The following is a 17,966-nucleotide window of genomic DNA, read 5'->3' as shown; positions in this document are numbered from 1 at the left end:
AGGTACCATAGCCAACCAGTTGACCAACCCTTCATGTAAGTTTGACAGGTACCATAGCCAACCAGTTGACCAACCCTTCATGTAAGTTTGACAGGTACCATAGCCAACCTGTTGACCAACCCTTCATGTAAGTTTGACAGGTACCATAGCCAACCAGTCGACCAACCCTTCTTGTAAGTTTGACAGGTACCATAGCCAACCAGTCGACCAACCCTTCATGTAAGTTTGACAGGTACCATAGCCAACCAGTCGACCAACCCTTCATGTAAGTTTGACAGGTACCATAGCCAACCAGTCGACCAACCCTTCATGTAAATTTGACAAGTACCATAGCCAACCAGTCTACCAACCCTTCATGTAAGTTTGACAGGTACCATAGCCAACCAGTCGACCAACCCTTCATTAAGTTTGACAGGTACCATAGCCAACCAGTCGACCAACCCTTCATGTAAGTTTGACAGGTACCAGGTAGGGCAGGTGGAGTAGATCTTGTCAAACCAGTCCAGTAGATAAACTTCTCATTGTCTAAATGCCCTGCACCTGTGGATACTCAGGTGTGTTACCTGGGTACAAATGTGGGGGGCAAATGTGGGGGTTAAAGTGGTTGGTAATGTTTAGTGTCAGTCTTGTCCTTATGTTAGACACCTGTGATTGTATAAGTGTTTAAGTGCATGTATTCTCTAGGAAGACATTTGTTTTTATTAACCTATAAACACATTGGTGTTTTTATTGACCTATATATACATTATACATTGATGTTTTACCTGACCTGTACATCCATTGATGTTTTACCTGACCTGTACATCCATTGATGTTTTACCTGACCTGTACATCCATTGATGTTTTACCTGACCTGTACATCCATTAATGTTTTACCTGACCTGTACATCCATTAATGTTTTACCTGACCTGTACATCCATTGATGTTTTACCTGACCTGTACATCCATTGATGTTTTACCTGACCTGTACATCCATTAATGTTTTACCTGACCTGTACATCCATTAATGTTTTACCTGACCTGTACATCCATTGATGTTTTACCTGACCTGTACATCCATTAATGTTTTACCTGACCTGTACATCCATTAATGTTTTACCTGACCTGTACATCCATTGATGTTTTACCTGACCTGTACATTCATTAATGTTTTATCTGACCTGTACATCCATTAATGTTTTATCTGACCTGTACATCCATTAATGTTTTATCTGACCTGTACATCCATTGATGTTTTACTTGACCTGTACATACATTGATGTTTTCTTACCTTTCCCAGGATATTCTTTCGGATGAATTTTTGACCGTTGGGTTTTTGCCTCACACTCTGTCTCCAGCTTGTTGCACAGCCATGCCCAAGTTTCCTTCACGCTACACCAGTAACAGGTAGGTGTTGACCACTTGAAAACTGGGCTTTATCATGCACACTGTCCAGCTGACAGAAGTTATCATAGGGGTTAAGTCATCCTCATAGGATTCAAATCACCATAGTGTTCAAATCTTCATAGGGTGCAAATCTTCATAGGGTGCAAATCTTCATAGTGTGCAAATCTTCATAGTGTGCAAATCTTCATAGGGTTCAAATCTTCATAGGGTTCAAATTATCAAAGGGTTCAAATCAGAGACCTAAATCACCATAGGTTTCAATTCACCATAGGTATTAAGTTATTCTCCCTAGCAGTTGACCATGTCCAGACAATCTGTTACCCTCTCTAGCAGTTGACCATGTCCAGACAATCTCTAAAACATTTATCTTTGCCACACCTGCAGGCCCATGTCTTATGCTGTACCACCTGAGCCTAAGTCCGACCCCATGGGACGTCTGGGCAACGCCCTCAGTCAGATGCACTTGGACTCACGCTCAGAGAATCTGCTGGAGGAGAAGGAGCTAGAGGTATGTGTGAGGGCTGGGTCTCTTTTATACATAGGGGGGGGGGGGAAGAGGGGCTGTGTATGTTTACTGCATTGGGGGGGGGGGGGGGCTGTGTCTGTTTACTGCATGGGGGGGGGGGGGGCACACTATCTCTTTAATACATAAGGGTGGGACTGTGTTTACAATTGTTAGTCCATTAAGATTCAATTTTTTAAAATTTTAAAGTTTTTTGAGTTGAAACATTTAGTGACATTTGTTTTTCCCCCCTAAGGATATAGAGAAGAAATCTCCTAGCCACTCCCCCACACACTATGAAAATATCCGCACAGCTAAAGACACACTTCCTGCAAGCTCCAACAACTACAACAACGATGGTGGCTCAGGTGATAGGTCAAGGTCACCACCCCAGAGAGGTCAGTACTGATGACTTGACATATCCAGCACACTAATCTTCTATTACAAGTTTGTAGAAGGGGAAAACAAACTGACAAAAAATTAGTTCTAATCATTTTTAGAAAAATGTTTATGTTAAATTATGAGAGCAAATTCAAACAGTGAAGAAAATAATGAAACCAGATTATCTCTAAATCACCAAGTTTTTCATTGCTCTAAAATGTAATTAATTTTTTTTTAAATGTTAGTAATATTTCTTATTTAAGTTAATTTTCCCCTTTATTAATTAACCTCAAACAAGTGTGAGATTTGTCTGATAATATTTTTACCTGCTAATCCAGCACCTACTGCACCCTTTAATGTAACCGCCAGCGTTTGATTAAAATCACATTCCTGTCATGTTTTCAGATCTCTCCAAGACTGGATCTGCTGCCATGTTGCTGAATGTCCTGGGATCTTGTCTAGAGCACATCCCAAAAGGTTGCTACATCTGTTTTATAGTTACCTAGATACTCAGGTTTATTATTTAAAAAACAGTGTCCAGACCTATTGAATCAATAGTTATATCATCATGTAGCTCTGACTTCTAAGTTTACAGTTTTTTTAGAAAGATATCTAACTGCCATTAGTGTCAATAGTTAAATCATCAGGTATTATTGAGTTCTTACTTTAAAGCTAGTTTAACCAAGATCACTTATTGTCCTCTCCCAGTGGCCAAGGGTACCCTGGCGCCAGTCAATGCTGAGATCACCTGGGTGACCAAATGGGTGGACTACTCCAACAAGTACGGCTTTGGTTTCCAGCTGTCCAGCGATGCCCTGGGTGTCCTCTTCAACGACACCTCCAGGATCATCATGGCCCCCGATGGAAGGTCAGTGTTTACATCTTAGTCTCATCGTTAACATACTCGTTATCTCATTACACCCTGATGGAAGGTCAGTGTAAACACCTTAGTCTCATCGTTAACATACTCGTTATCTCATTACAACATATTCGTTATCTCATTACCCCCTGATGGAAGGTCAGTGTTTACACCTTAGTCTCATCGTTAACATACTCGTTATCTCATTACACCCTGATGGAAGGTCAGTGTAAACACCTTAGTCTCATCGTTAACATACTCGTTATCTCATTACAACATATTCGTTATCTCATTACCCCCTGATGGAAGGTCAGTGTTTACATCTTAGTCTCATCGTTAACATACTCGTTATCTCATTACACCCTGATGGAAGGTCAGTGTAAACACCTTAGTCTCATCGTTAACATACTCGTTATCTCATTACAACATACTTGTTATCTCATTACACCCTGATGGAAGGTCAGTGTTTACACCTTAGTCTCATCGTTAAAATACTCGTTATCTCATTACACCCTGATGGAAGGTCAGTGTAAACACCTTAGTCTCATCGTTAAAATACTCGTTATCTCATTACAACATACTCGTTATCTCATTACACCCTGATGGAAGGTCAGCGTTTACACCTTAGTCTCATCATTAACATAAACATACTTGCTCTCTTATCACACCCCCATTCCCCAAAATAAACAACCAATGATGGATGTGTAATGTTAATGGCTAGGTGAGGGTATTGTGTGGTCAGATTGTAGAGCACATGTTGCAAATGTGAAGATCTCAAGTTCGCTTCCTAGGTTTAGGTTCATAATTCCACTCAGCTCTTTTAAGTACCTGACTCCATTTTGGTCAAGATTACATTGTAAAGTAAGCTGTGTGAACCACACAATCGCTTCATATGAATGTGACATGAACTCTGTGGACTGTAAGGTGTAGAGACGTGAATGTTAATAGCCACATATTCACCTGTACGTTGTTGTTTCCTTCAGAGCCATCCAGTACTACGATGTGACTGGTAAACTTTCAGCCTTCACCTCAGACTGTGTACCTGAGGAGTTGGAGAGAAAGACAACTCTACTGCAGTATTTTGCCAGATACATGGATGAGCATCTTATTCATGTAAGTTTTTTTTTAAATTTTATTTTCAAACATTTTGTTTCAGCTTAGAATTGTAGATAGTAATTTAGCAGTTGAAGATCACCGACTGAATGTTAAAGAATGATTTAGTAAACTTAATTTAGTAAGTGAAATCTTAACTCTATAAAGTATCCTAGGGTAATTAATTTTTTACTGAATGTTTGTCTAAACTTGATTTAGGGGGTAGAGGCTTGAGGAATTTGATGGTTTTACTGTTTTTTCTAAATGTTTTTAGTAGGTAAAGGCTTGAATCCAAGTTGTTAGGTTAATAAATGGTTGTTCTAAATGTTTTGACTAAATGTGTGACCCAAACATTGCCTTACAGGGTGGAGACCTGGAATACTCCAGCTACAGTGACTCCATCTCCTGGTCTGGTTCCTTGTTCCTCAAGAAGTGGTTTCGTACAGCCAAGGCCATCGTTCTCTACCTGAGTGATGGCACCTTGCAGGTAAGGCAGGAGAATATCTCACCTGTTCTACATCTCTGTCAACCAACAGCATATTATCACTTCAGTATTTCAACTCAATGCTTAGTCTATCAATTTACTAGCAGTACAATTACTTCCAATGGGACGGAGTGGTCTAGCGGTAGAAAGCTGGACTGCTAACCCATAAGTCTCGAGTTCGAATCCGGGTTCAAGTCAGTATACCGTTGCCGAGTCCACCCAACTCTGATAGGTACCTAACTCACGTTAGGGAAATTAAAGTCGGCTGGGCATAGTGCTGACCACATTATCTCTTCATATGCAGATGTCACAGAAACAAATGAACTTTACTTTACAATTACTTCCTATGTTTTGTTTGCTTGTATTCATACTGTAACAACCTTCCAAAGTTTCAAATACTGCAATAGATTTGTTTCGCTTGATATTCCCAGGTGAACTTTTTCGATGATCACACCAAGCTGATCTTGAGCAACATGAAGAATGAGTACCTTGTGACCTACATCGACCAGGAGCGCTCAGCTCGCACCTTCAACCTGAATCACATCATGCAGGAGGGCTGCGGCAAGGACGTCTACGAGAGGATGACGTTTGCACGCTCAATGCTCAAGAACCTTGTGGATATAGAAGGAGCTGATATTTAACATGGATTACCAACAAACACCGCACTAGTCTCTATGTATCTTATTCATGTGGAATGCTGCACAGCTGTGGGGATTGATAAGTTGACATGGAAATTCTTTGCCAGACAAAGATTTTTTGTGGAAGCTTACAACACATTTCACTCCAGTTAAATATGTTGATCACGGTTATTTTTTGGAACCCCAAAAAAGTAAAGGGCACCATGTTGTCAGTGGGTGTCTACAGCACACACAAACTCCAGGGGCCAGCAGTTTAAAAACATCCAAGTCTTTCCTTGCTGTGAGATGACTCGTCCAGTCAGTGGACTGGTGGAGGAGGAGTTTTGCCGTGCCATTCAGATACAGCTCACATTTTGATCTCTTATTAGTTGCCCAGAAACCTTCCGCAGAGGGTTCATTTTATCCATTAGTAAAATTTCATCTTTTATTAAAATGCTTTTTTTATATGCTTCACATACTTTTATTCTTAATTTGACGTGGGGCATTTAAGGGACCAAGTTTCTGTATGTTAAATTTTTTCAATAAATCATTGAGTGAGGAGAAGTAATGTTTTTTTTTAACTAACTAGGAGAAAACTTTTCCTGGGCCCCAAGTGATGAAAATCATCAAAGCACCATAATGTTTATCTTGTAACCTTGATTAAAGCATGCTGTTGATTGTAAAGATGTTCATATTGACCAACTTATTTACCAAAGTTTACATGTTTATTTTTTTTAAATAGGTTTTCCCTAATCTTGTTTGTTTACAATATGCAGATGTCAGCTGTACTGACTATTTCATAGGCAGGTGTTTTGTGCTAGGAAATCTACTTTTTATAAAGTCACAGATTTGACAGTGTGACATTCACTTACAAAATGTCATAATTTTGAGGAGAGATAACCATTTATGCAAGGATTTTTTTAAGACCTTTTTTATTTATAAGCGGAAAAAGAAAATTCTAGGTTTCAATACATTTTTATTATTATTAAAAGTTACATGTTAAAAATTGTGTACCACTTGAGAGAAAATTTATGGAAAAAGTAATCGTGCTTTCTTTTGAAATGTTTCGAAACAAAACAATTTCCTATAAGCAGAAGAAGGCTTCAGTTTAATTTTATCATACAGCAACGTTTTGTGCCTTAAACTAAACATTCCAGTTTACGAAACCTTTTTTTTTTTTTGTTAGATGACAATGGCTAAAGATATCACATTCATGCTGAAGTGGAATTAGATTACAGTGGCTAAATACATTTGATATTGAAATCGATGCATGCTTAACAATGTAAATTGTTTATTCAAATATTTTTTCTTTTATAAATTCTGTTTTAATAACATGGCATGAATGTTTTTATTGGTTCTGTTGGAATCATGCAAGAGGAAATAAATATTTTTGGTAAATGATTTTGCATAATTATTATGTAAATTTCATTTTTTTTTTCTTATGTAAATAAAACAAAGAAAGCAATACAGTAGATGGCAGTGCCTTTGGTGTCTGGCGCTACTGACTGGACATGTGCTGGACTGGTTGGCCTCATCCTGGGCAGTCTGACCTCACCCTGGGCAGGTTGACTTCAGCCTGGGCAGGTTGACTTCAGCCTGGGCAGGTTGACTTCAGCCTGGGCAGGTTGACTTCAGCCTGGGCAAGGTTGACTTCAGCCTGGGCAGGTTGACTTCACCCTGGGCAGGTTGACTTCAGCCTGGGCAGGTTGACTGCAGCCTGGGCAGGTTGACTTCAGCCTGGGCAAGGTTGACTTCAGCCTGGGCAGGTTGACTTCACCCTGGGCAGGTTGACTTCAGCCTGGGCAAGGTTGACTTCACCCTGGGCAGGTTGACTTCACCCTGGGCAGGTTGACTTCACCCTGGGCAGGTTGACTTCAGCCTGGGCAAGTTGACTTCAGCCTGGGCAGGTTGACTTCAGCCTGGGCAAGGTTGACTTCACCCTAAGCAGGTCAACCCTGGTCAGTTTGACCACTGTCTGGGCAGGTTGACCTGAGTTCTAAGCTCTATTAGACAAATCTGTTGGTACTGAGATAAATTGTAAACATTGCCTTATGTATCAAGTCATTACATTGTATGTGCCTTGATTCCTCACACAACCAATATCTGCTGGTTTTTATATATGTTTTTGACATATGCAAATCTTAATGTTAATGGGTAAAATATATTCAGTTTTCAAATAACCAAACTTAACTAAAACAGTTATTTTAAAATTGAGAAAGATGATATTCATACATCATAATTTCTATATTTCATAGTTAAAAAAAAAATAACAGTAAGATATTCTAATGAATTTTTTTTTGTTTAACAATTTTAATGTGCTGATAAAGCATTAAAAATATTTTTCTTTCATGGTGTCCAGATTTTTGTGTAAGTCCATGTAAAAAAGTTTTCTTAGGTTAATGTTTTACACACTTGTTCATGCAAGGGAATTTCAATTGTATTGTTCACTGTAGATAGAAACTTGTACAAAGGAAAAAATGCATTAAACTTTTTTTCTTCTTCATTTGATCAGTAATATTTGTATTCAGTTTTTCTTGTTCAATAATTCAGATATTTCTTTTGACTTGTAGATTTTTCCATTGAATGTTTTTAAAAAACAACTTGAGGTCCAAAAACTTGTGTAGATTCCATTTACCCTTGTGCAGTAACATTCCTATCTGTTACCCTATCCTTAAAGTATATACAACATGGATACAATTTTTTTTATGCTAAATATTTCCTGGCAATCCTATTGCTGAGTTAATGACCTTTGACCTTTTATTCCATTCTATTGCTTGTGTGGCAGCTGTTTTTAAAGAATGAAAGTTTTTAAAAAATTTCATGTATTTGCCAATATTTTTTCTGCCTATCTGGATGGTGAAGGAATGGAAGTTTTTACCTGTTCAGTTATTAAAATGTTATGCAACTTTACTGCTTTGCAGTTGAAGAAAACTGAATCTGTCAATAAATATTTACAAACTAATTTGGTTTTTAACTATTTTATTAGTTATTTCCCCTTTTTAGAATACTTCTAGCAACCAAGGTAGTGTCTCTAAAAGGTTTTTTCTAAAGCAACATTGCAAGTTTTAAGGTTGATTTAATATGTATTTTTCCTAAAAGTACTGGAAAATAAAAAATAACTCAAAGTGAATTAATTGTAAGTTTAATGCTGATTGAGATGATTATAATAAATAATACAAAATTTAATTTTTAACAAAGCAGAATTATTAAATGTGAACAAAAAGAAATTGCATAGTTTTAATGAGGTTTTTGTTCATCTTGATAACTCCACAACACATTTGCATATCATGATTTCAACATAATAAAAGCACCTCTTATGAAAGCCTATCATTACAAAAAAGCCTCAAATCCATTTCTAGTAATAAAGAAAGCCCCGATCTTAAAGCCCATCAATGACAATAAAGTTACACTACAAGATTAGTTAGAATCTGAAGGAAAAAATATTTTATCAAATAATTGCTTTTTGCTTGGAATTTTTTTTTAAATTGGCTAATTGAGGCAAATAATTTAAAATTTTAGAAGAGAAAATTTCAGACTGATAGTGTTAGGGTGAAATGCTTACATTTAGGCCTATTTAACAACTTGCATACACCACTGACAAACTATTGCATGTCTATACAACTAACAGCAACTAAAATATTAGACACATGTTTGTATAATTTTAGATTATTTAAACCAACCTTCAAATGTCAGACAACTAATATAGAACTGTCATTCAAAGACAGTAAACAGTGTCAGACAACTAATATAGAAATGTTATTCAAAGACCAAAAACATTAAACAACTCAAAAAAAAAACAGCTGTCATTCAAACAGTCAATATTGTCAGACAGCCTAGGCAAATATAAAGCCATTTCAACACATTAAAAGTGACAGTCACTGACAAGTATGTCAAAGAGGATTTTTCTAGTCACAACCCATGAAGAGATCATGTGACCAACATTAAGCTGGGGTGACCTTTAACCTTTGCTTCCTGCAGGGTCAAGCCATGAGGTCACAGTGAATCCCAATCAACCGACTTTTTAATGGGATTATAAGAGGGCATCAGGGATGTCAGCATTTGTAAACTGCAGAGTCATTTCAGTCAACATTTGTAAACTGCAGAGTCATTTCAGTCAACATTTGTAAACTACAGTCATTTCAGTCAACATTTGTAAACTGCAATGTCATTTCAGTCAACATTTGTAAACTGCAGAGTCATTTCAGTCAACATTTGTAAACTGCAGAGTCATTTCAGTCAGCATCTTTAAACTTTAGAGTCATTAAATTTATGTCAACATTTGTAAACTTTACAGTTTTGTAAACTGTAAAACAAAGTTGTCTAAACAGCCACTTGTACTTGTAAATTCTACATCAATGTAGAAACAACTGGCTGATCATTATATGATGACAACAGCCTACAGAGCACCTCCCTCTCAGAACCACAACCCTTCAAATGTGAATGGCACAAATATAATTTCAACAGTTACAAATATATTTAATTGATTTTTATAATATCAGTAATTTTAAACAAATCAACAGTGAGTGTAGGTAATTGAAAGAGGGCTGAACAAATTAGATAAACACAAATGTTTCTGTGTTTAGCCTTCACACAAATGTTTCTGTGTTTAGCCTTCACACAAATGTTTCTGTGTTTTGTCGGCCCTCAAAAACAGGGTAGGCTAAACAAGTGTCCATGTGTGAGAAGTAGATTTTGATGGATGTGCAAGCGTGTTTGGATACTAGTTCATCCAGGGATTCGAACACAGCACCATCTGCACGGAACCCGTAGCCTCTACCTGTGGGATGGTAGATGACGCAGTGTTTCACCTCTGTGGCACTGTCTTCAATGCTGCATCTGTCAGGTGACATAGGTAAAGAAATATGTACAAGCTACAGGTGATGGCACGTTCAGGTGACATAGGTAAAGAAATATGTACGAGGTACAGGTGATGGTCAGTTCAGGTGAAACAGGTAAAGAAATATGTACAAGCTACAGGTGATGGTCAGATAGAAGTCTAGGTGAAATTGAATTAGGTTAGGGTTTGGGCTATGGCTAGAGTTAGGGTTAGATTTAGTGTTATTATTAGGGTAAGTGTTATGGTCAAGGTTAGGCTTAAACAAATGTCTAGAGTTGGTTTTGATTTTGTGTTGCGTTTTAGGCTGAGGTGAATACACGAAGGTTATGTAGTTTGTTCATATGAAAGGTCATGTAGGTAGGTGGTGTAAATGTAATGTAATAAAAAATAACATACACGATAGAAAGTGCATATGGTTTTTGCACGTCATCCTTTGGTCTGATGAGGAAGGTGCCCACATCCCTCTCTGTCAGCAGATTTATTGCTTCCTCTCTGGAACAACTGACCAGCCATTGGTCTTGTCTCCAGGAGATGTTCTCAGTGTCTTCATTTAGGATACATTCCACAACCTCGGGTTTGGCTCCACATTCCAAAACTTGTCTGGAAAATCAAACAGATCAATTTATTTTTTTAATAAAACTGCAGTCTTCTTTGGCTAAGTTAAACTTTTTAAAAAACTTACTAATAGCTTTCTAATTGACTTTAAAAAAAAAATTACCTATTAATCATTCTAATTAAATTAAAACAATTATCACGAATGTAATTGTATAGTGGTTGCTATGTATAGCATTCAATAGATGACCTAAAAACTGAGTTGTTAACGACTAATTTCTTTAATGATCCCTAGCTAAGGTCTAAGGGACGTGAGGCCTAGAAGTAGAGAGCTAGTCTGCTAACCCAAAAGTCTCAAGTTCAAATCTGGGTTCAAATCAGTAGAACATTTCTGAGTCCACCCAACTCTGATGGGTACCTAACTCACATTAGGGAAACAAAATAGGCTGGGCATAGTGCTGACCACATTATCCCTTTGTATGTCAAGGTCATTGAAACAGATGAACTCTACTTCATCTGCCACATGTGTCTGCGGCACACACGGGAAAAGATGAATTAAGGTCTAGGAAAAAAGTTTACTATGGTGTTAAACAAAAATAAACAGTTTTAACTCATCTGCCCGTCAGAAAACAGTTGGCAGGATCTCCTACTGAACAAAATTGGCTCTTACTCTCTAAAACAAGCACACTGCTCCTCTTTGTCCATCAGATCTGACACGTATGCGTTCAAGTTTTGTAGCAGAAGTATTTGTTCACTATCCTTGCTCTTCACAGTGTTCCAGGCCTTCTGCGCTTGTTCACATATCATCATTTGTTTTTTGGCTGCCATTAGTGAGTTGGTTTTCAACCTAAAAACACAAAATTATACAGTAAATCCAAAACAATGTTTTAAGTTTGGTAAATAAAATGTTGACAAATTACTTCCTAGATGCCACGTGTTTTTGAATTTGTTATTCAATAAAAATTTTTACATGTTCTTTTTGTCATCACTTAATTTCCCTAACTCGTCCATTTCATCTTCACTGTTGTGGCTGGTGTTGATGAAATTGTCAAACATTTCTTTGGCCGCATCCAACGCTTTGGCTTCCATCTGTGCCTGCATTAGTTCCTGGTTAGAGAAATGTGAGACATAGTTTACTCCACCTGGGATTTGTTCCACAAATAATGATATAGAAATACTTGGGCTGGGTTTTTTTCCACAAACAATAATATAGAAATACTTGGGCTGGGATTTGTTCCACAAACAATAATATATGTAGGTATAGAAATACTTGGGCTGGGATTTGTTCCACAAACAATAATATATGTAGGTATAGAAGTACTTGGGCTGGGATTTGTTCTTCAAACAATAATATATGTAGGTATGAAGAGGAAATACTTGGGCTGGGATTTGTTCCTCAAACAATAATATATGTAGGTATAGAAGTACTTGGGCTGGGATTTGTTCTTCAAACAATAATATATGTAGGTATGAAGAGGAAATACTTGGGCTGGGATTTGTTCCTCAAACAATAATATATGTAGGTATAGAAATACTTGGGGTGGGATTTGTTCCTCAAACAATAATATATGTAGGTATAGAAGTACTTGGGCTGGGATTTTTTCCACAAACAATAATATATGTAGGTATAGAAATACTAGGACTGGGATTTGTTCCTCAAACAATAATATATGTAGGTATAGAAATACTTGGGCTGGGATTTGTTCACTAGGCAATAACAAATGTAGGCATCAACAAGTTTACTGCAACAGGCATTTATTTTATCAAACAACATGTTTTGCTTTGTATGTGACTTTGAAGGAAAAAAGTCATCATAGTTATCATGTTGACAACTGTCTCCACATTGTAGTGTTACCCCCCATCAATGAGAGGATGACTACTAATAGAGAAATTGTTTTAAACATTTTAGGGATAACTTCAACTGTTATCACTGACTCAATCTTGTAGTTGAAGGAAGACACTAAATTAAAACTGATTGAAAAGTATTTGTTATAGAATAAATTACTGATTTTTTTTTAACAATAAATGAATAATCAGTTAAAAATATATTACACTGTGAAGAACATTGAAAAATCTAAAATCTTGAGACAAAACTAAACTCACATGATTAGAGTCAAATTGCTTTTTTTGCAGAAGTGCATACTCTATTTTCATTTTCTGTAAACATCTGCCCAGGTTTGCGAGGTGAGATAAGGCATCATAAACATGCACTCTTCGTATGGACGGCTGCAGACAAACAATATTCATTTTTAATAGAAGGCAGCAGACTTCAGTTGCTTACTTGAAATATTGTTCTAATAAAATTTGATAACATAAATCTACATCAACAAAGATACCTAACTAAACCTATCACTATAAATTTATGAATGTTGTAAAGAAAAAAAAAACACCTTGGTGACAGGATAGACTAGCTTTGTGGTGAGGTTTTTGTTGAAATCTGCCAGTGTGTGTCTGCTGTAGTACTCCACTAGCTCTGTCAGGGAATCAAAGGTGCATTCATTTTTCCTCAGCCCATAACGTCCACCATGGGACAGTATTTTCAAACTTTTGCACTGTCCATCTTGCCTAGAGAAAAAACAATTTACTTCATCAAACACTGACACCGTTATATAAACAGTTGTACTGGCAGAGTATAAAGTAGAGATTTTTTTAAAAATTGATAGACTTAATAGCAAATGCTACAGTCATAAAAGAATTGACTTAACAGCAACAGTTACAGTCACACAAGACCTCAATAACACAACTAGGACTTGTAGCCTGCTAGCATAGCGGGCAGGGGGGGGGGGACATAAGTCCCTTGCGCCGACCTTAGGGGGGGGGGGGCGCCAAAATGGCTTGGTAAAACAAATTGAAAGTTTGAAAGGAGGGGGGTGCAAATCAAAACTTCGAGGGGGGTGCAAATCAAAAGTTTGTCCCCGGGTGCCTGGAAGGGTCGCTACGCCCTGCCTGCTAGATAAGGTTGTATTATATTTGTGTGGCCTTTTGTGCCTGTTTAATTTAGAAGGACCATTTAGAAGTTGACATTTTGGAGTCTTTCTGTTTCTGTTATATTCATAGAGACTATCAGTAAACACTTTGAGATCCTTAATAAAGATATTAATGCCACATTATTTAGTGTCCCCTTAGTCTGCCACAACCAGTTGCAAATGCCCAACCTGCTTAACAATTTCAGTATAGGGCTGGTAAGTAGGTCACCAACCAGTTCTATAGCTTATGCAGGTTTTATTGAGCCATAGAATTGGTTGGTGACCTACTTACCAGCCCTATAGGTCAAAGATTGTTACTATGTTACTGTGTCTAGACTACTCTACATTGCTGCTCTAAACTGACAGAAACACTTGAACAAGTCAAGAACTAAGCCCTACCTGACAGTTAATGTGAATTCTCCAACTGTTGTGGAAGAGTTCCTCACAAGAAAAACTTGAACAAGTCAAACCAAGAACTAAACACTACCTGACAGTTAATGTGAATTCTCCAACTATTGTGGAAGAGTTCCTCACAAGAAAAACTTGAACAAGTCAAGAACTAAACCCTACCTGACAGTTAATGTGAATTCTCCAACTGTTGTGGAAGAGTTCCTCACAAGGAAAGATCCATCTGGCAGCTCCTTTAGCTTTTCTTCAGTGGCTGATCTAAATATAGAAAGTTTTATTCACAATTTAATTTTATGTCAGTGGTTAGCTGTTCAACTAAATAAGATAAAATTCATGCCACTCCCCCCCACCACCACCACAGCAATACAAATCATGTCACTCCACCCACCCATAAAAATCACGCCCCCCAACCACACAAGTCATGACAACCCAGCCACACAAATAATGTCATTTCCCCCCCCCCCCCCCCCAAAAAAAAAAAAAATCTCGACGTTCCCTCTACAACCACACAGATAATGCCACCCACCCAACCATTACATATTTAATACATATCTACTGCACAATTCATAAGGTCCACCTAACCTACCTGGATAAATCTACCCACAACATTCTCACTGACCTACCTGGATAAATCTACCCAAAACATTCTCACTGACCTACCTGGATAAATCTACCCAAAACATTCTCACTGACCTACCTGGATAAATCTACCCAAAACATTCTCACTGACCTACCTGGATAAATCTACCCAAAACATTCTCACTGACCTACCTGGATAAATCTACCCAAAACATTCTCATTGACCTACCTGGATAAATCTACCCAAAACATTCTCATTGACCTACCTGGATAAATCTACCCAAAACATTCTCATTCACCTACCTGGATAAATCTACCCAAAACATTCTCATTCACCTACCTGGATAAATCTACCCAAAACCAGGGAGGTACTTTCTGTGTCAACCGTTGATTGAAGGAATCGCTCAAACCATTCGAGTGGTCAGATGGACTGTTAATATTTCCAAATCCAAAAGAGTTCGACTTCTCAAGCTGCGCAATTTTTTTCGACGGTGAATTGTTGGCACTTTCATACAGTTTAGCGTCAGTTCTAGGTACCCCAGTCCCGTTTAATGCAGCAGACACGTTGGTGTAGAGGGTTTCCTCGGAGTCGAAGCTCAGCTGATCTCTTGCCGTCTTGTCGATGCTCCTGGCCGGCCGGCTGGGCACTCCACCGTCGCCCTCATCTTCTGACGAGTCCAGCAAGGCGGAGAGAAGGCCTCTAGGGGTGGGCTTTGGTCGGAAGACAACTCCGTCTGCAGGGTCGTCCATCTTTACATGTACACAGCCAACAACTCGCACACAGCCAACAACTCGCTGACGGCTGAGGATATAAAAGTATTAACTTGTAGAATGTAGGCTATGAAGAATGTGTATAGTAGGCCTGCAAGTTTACTGTGGTAAGGATATCAAAATTTGTGGTAAGGATATCAAAATATAAACGTGTAGAAAATAGACTCTACAGACAGAATAACTTATAAGCCTGTTAGAGTCTAGGAAAAAAGTAATGACAGAATTATTTGAAAACTTTTATAATCTTTTAAAAGAGGCCCGCAGGGGGTCGAAATTGAGTTACGAGAATGGGCACAGACAGACGGATCACAGACAAGCAGACGGAGTTGAGGACTAATTTTTTAAATTTCAACTTTGGTGATTATTTATTAAAGACGTTTTATTGAAATGAAAAATCCTAAACAAAAATACCGCTAACTAACAATACACAAAGTATGTCTGTATCAAATTTAATGAAGTTGATCTAAGCTTAAAGACGAAAACTTTAATTTTATTTAAGTTTAAGCCTTTAATTATACGTACACAATCACTAGACTTTGGTACACCACTTGATACAATTTAACAAAAAAAAACAAATATAATGTTACACCGACCAATAGAAACTATACAGGAACCCCAGTAGTCAACCGTCTCCTCCTTTCGTATAAAGTTGAACGCGCTTTAAGAGCAGCCACTTAACTAGATAGTTGAGGCTGATATCAGATGGAGCAAGATATGGGATAACATGCAGCGCTTGTCTCAATTACATATTTGCATTGTCACACCCCGTGTACAACACAAGCAATTTCACGACACAGTAGGTGCAAGGTTTTAAGGAGCGGCGAGATAGAAGAACGGACGACCAACATCATCGTTTCTGTTGATGATAACCAGCGTTCGGCGCTGGGCTGTCAATGTTAGTAGACATTCAACAAGACTGGTCAACATGTCTTGACCCTCGTTAACACGTCTTGACCCTCGTTAACACGTCTTGACCCTCGTTAACGTCTTGACCCTCGTTAACACGTCTTGACCCTCGTTAACACGTCTTGACCCTCGTTAACACGTCTTGACCCTCGTTAACACGTCTTGACCCTCGTTAACACGTCTTGACCCTCGTTAACACGTCTTGACCCTCGTTAACACGTCTTGACCCTCGTTAACACGTCTTGACCCTCGTTAACACGTCTTGACCCTCGTTAACACGTCTTGACCCTCGTTAACACGTCTTGACCCTCGTTAACCACGTCTTGACCCTCGTTAAACACGTCTTGACCCTGATTAACACGTCTTGACCCTCATCAACACTGGTCAACATGTCTTGACCCTCATCGACACTGGTCAACATTTCTTGACCCTCATCAACACTGGTCAACATTTCTTGACCCTCAGCAATACTGTATATTGATCCTCACCAACAACAACACTAGCCGTGTCGTCGCGACCTCCCAAAATCCATACACTCGTGATAAACTAATGCAACTAATAACACTCCAACGATATATAGACCAGTGATAAACTAATGCAACTAATAACACACCAACGATATATAGACCAATGATAACCTCATGCAACTAATGACACACCAACGATATATAGACCAAACGGTCCGCCTAGCTTAGAAGTTATTTATGCTCCGTGTTGTGTTTTAGTGTAAGCCGTGTTACAGTCTAATCGACGTGTGCACCTAATGTTGACTTTATCTGACGACACGGTCACTGTTTGTACTGTCTAGTCATATACGACATTTATATTTTTAGACATTTGTCTGACATTTTTTGATAATTGTGCGCCAGATTTTTAGACATTAAAATTTGTGTGCAATATTTTTAGACTTTTGTGTGAAATATTTTTAGACATAAATTTTGTGTGGCCCCATATTTAGACACTTGTGTGCCATATTTTTAGACATTTGTGTGCCATATTCTTATGGTCCAACTAATTCAATCAACGTTTTCTGAGTGTGTCAGCTCTGGTCATCCCACCCACCCACCCTACTACTCACGGGTCAAGGTCAAATAGTAGAACAGGGTGAACGGGAGACGGGCGTAGAATGGTTCACCAGATTTAGTCAGTGGGGAAATTGGGCAGTCCTGGGGATGAAGTAAAAGCTCAAAAAGTAGCTTTCACACAATGTTACACGATGTCACACGATGTCACACAATGTTACACGATGTCACACAATGTTTCACGATGTCACACAATGGTCACACGATGTCACACAATGTCACACAACGTCACACCATGTCAGACAAGGTTACACGATGTCACATAATGTCACACAATGTTACACGATGTTACACAATGTCACACAATGTCAGACAATGTTACACAATGTCACACGATGTCACACAATGTCAGACAATGTTAGACAATGTTAGACAATGTTAGACAATGTTACATAATGTCACACGATGTTACACAATGTCACACGATGTTACACAATGTCACACAATGTCACACAATGTCACACGATGTTACACAATGTCACACGATGTTACACAATGTCACACGATGTCCACACAATGTCACACGATGTCACACAATGTCAC

At 38.3% G+C, this 17,966-nt stretch overlaps 2 protein-coding genes across 7 annotated transcripts in view; one reads left to right on the top strand and one right to left on the bottom strand.

Annotated features, from left to right (window-relative positions):
* LOC131933270 (serine/threonine-protein kinase PLK1) overlaps positions 1–8,284 on the top strand; it is a 32,306-nt gene extending 24,022 nt beyond the window's left edge. For 5 of the 6 annotated variants that reach the window (XM_059290056.1, XM_059290052.1, XM_059290055.1 and 2 more), the window contains exons 8-15: positions 1,281–1,387; positions 1,772–1,895; positions 2,146–2,287; positions 2,676–2,747; positions 2,979–3,138; positions 4,113–4,242; positions 4,586–4,708; positions 5,137–8,284. In XM_059290056.1, the coding sequence (XP_059146039.1) occupies positions 1,281–1,387; positions 1,772–1,895; positions 2,146–2,287; positions 2,676–2,747; positions 2,979–3,138; positions 4,113–4,242; positions 4,586–4,708; positions 5,137–5,346 (1,068 nt within the window). In that variant the 3' untranslated portion in view covers positions 5,347–8,284. The remainder of the gene's footprint in view (positions 1–1,280; positions 1,388–1,771; positions 1,896–2,145; positions 2,288–2,675; positions 2,748–2,978; positions 3,139–4,112; positions 4,243–4,585; positions 4,709–5,136) is intronic. The other variant, XR_009384916.1, reaches the window with a different exon arrangement.
* A 164-nt stretch (positions 8,285–8,448) lies between these two features.
* On the bottom strand, positions 8,449–15,462 carry LOC131933271 (phosphatidylinositol 3-kinase regulatory subunit gamma). The gene is made up of 8 exons (XM_059290057.1): positions 15,005–15,462; positions 14,248–14,343; positions 13,102–13,276; positions 12,815–12,937; positions 11,682–11,818; positions 11,382–11,558; positions 10,556–10,759; positions 8,449–10,158 (listed from the first exon to the last, which is right to left on the bottom strand). Exons 1-8 carry the CDS (start codon positions 15,412–15,414, stop codon positions 9,936–9,938), a joined length of 1,545 nt encoding a protein of 514 aa, XP_059146040.1. The 5' UTR covers positions 15,415–15,462; the 3' UTR covers positions 8,449–9,935.
* Between the last annotated feature and the right edge of the window lie 2,504 nt (positions 15,463–17,966).

This window comes from Physella acuta, unplaced genomic scaffold (genome assembly GCF_028476545.2).
Source record: "Physella acuta isolate Inbredline_101_S28 unplaced genomic scaffold, ASM2847654v3 ptg002435l, whole genome shotgun sequence".
In the NCBI taxonomy this organism is placed as follows: Eukaryota; Metazoa; Mollusca; class Gastropoda; family Physidae; genus Physella; species Physella acuta.
The sequence above is the reverse complement of the archived record's forward strand: the minus strand, read 5'-3'. Positions and strand labels throughout refer to the sequence as shown.

What these genes read in the sequence shown, in the direction of transcription:
- LOC131933271 (XM_059290057.1), bottom strand. Translation starts at nt 15,414, where the DNA reads ATGGACGACCCTGCAGACGGAGTTGTCTTCCGACCAAAGCCCACCCCT. An exon ending in AGCAATTTGACTCTAATCAT is followed by an intron (nt 11,819 to 12,814) that starts GTGAGTTTAGTT and finishes TTCTCTAACCAG; the next exon opens with GAACTAATGCAGGCACAGAT. An exon ending in CCATATGCACTTTCTATCGT is followed by an intron (nt 10,159 to 10,555) that starts GTATGTTATTTT and finishes GTCACCTGACAG; the next exon opens with ATGCAGCATTGAAGACAGTG.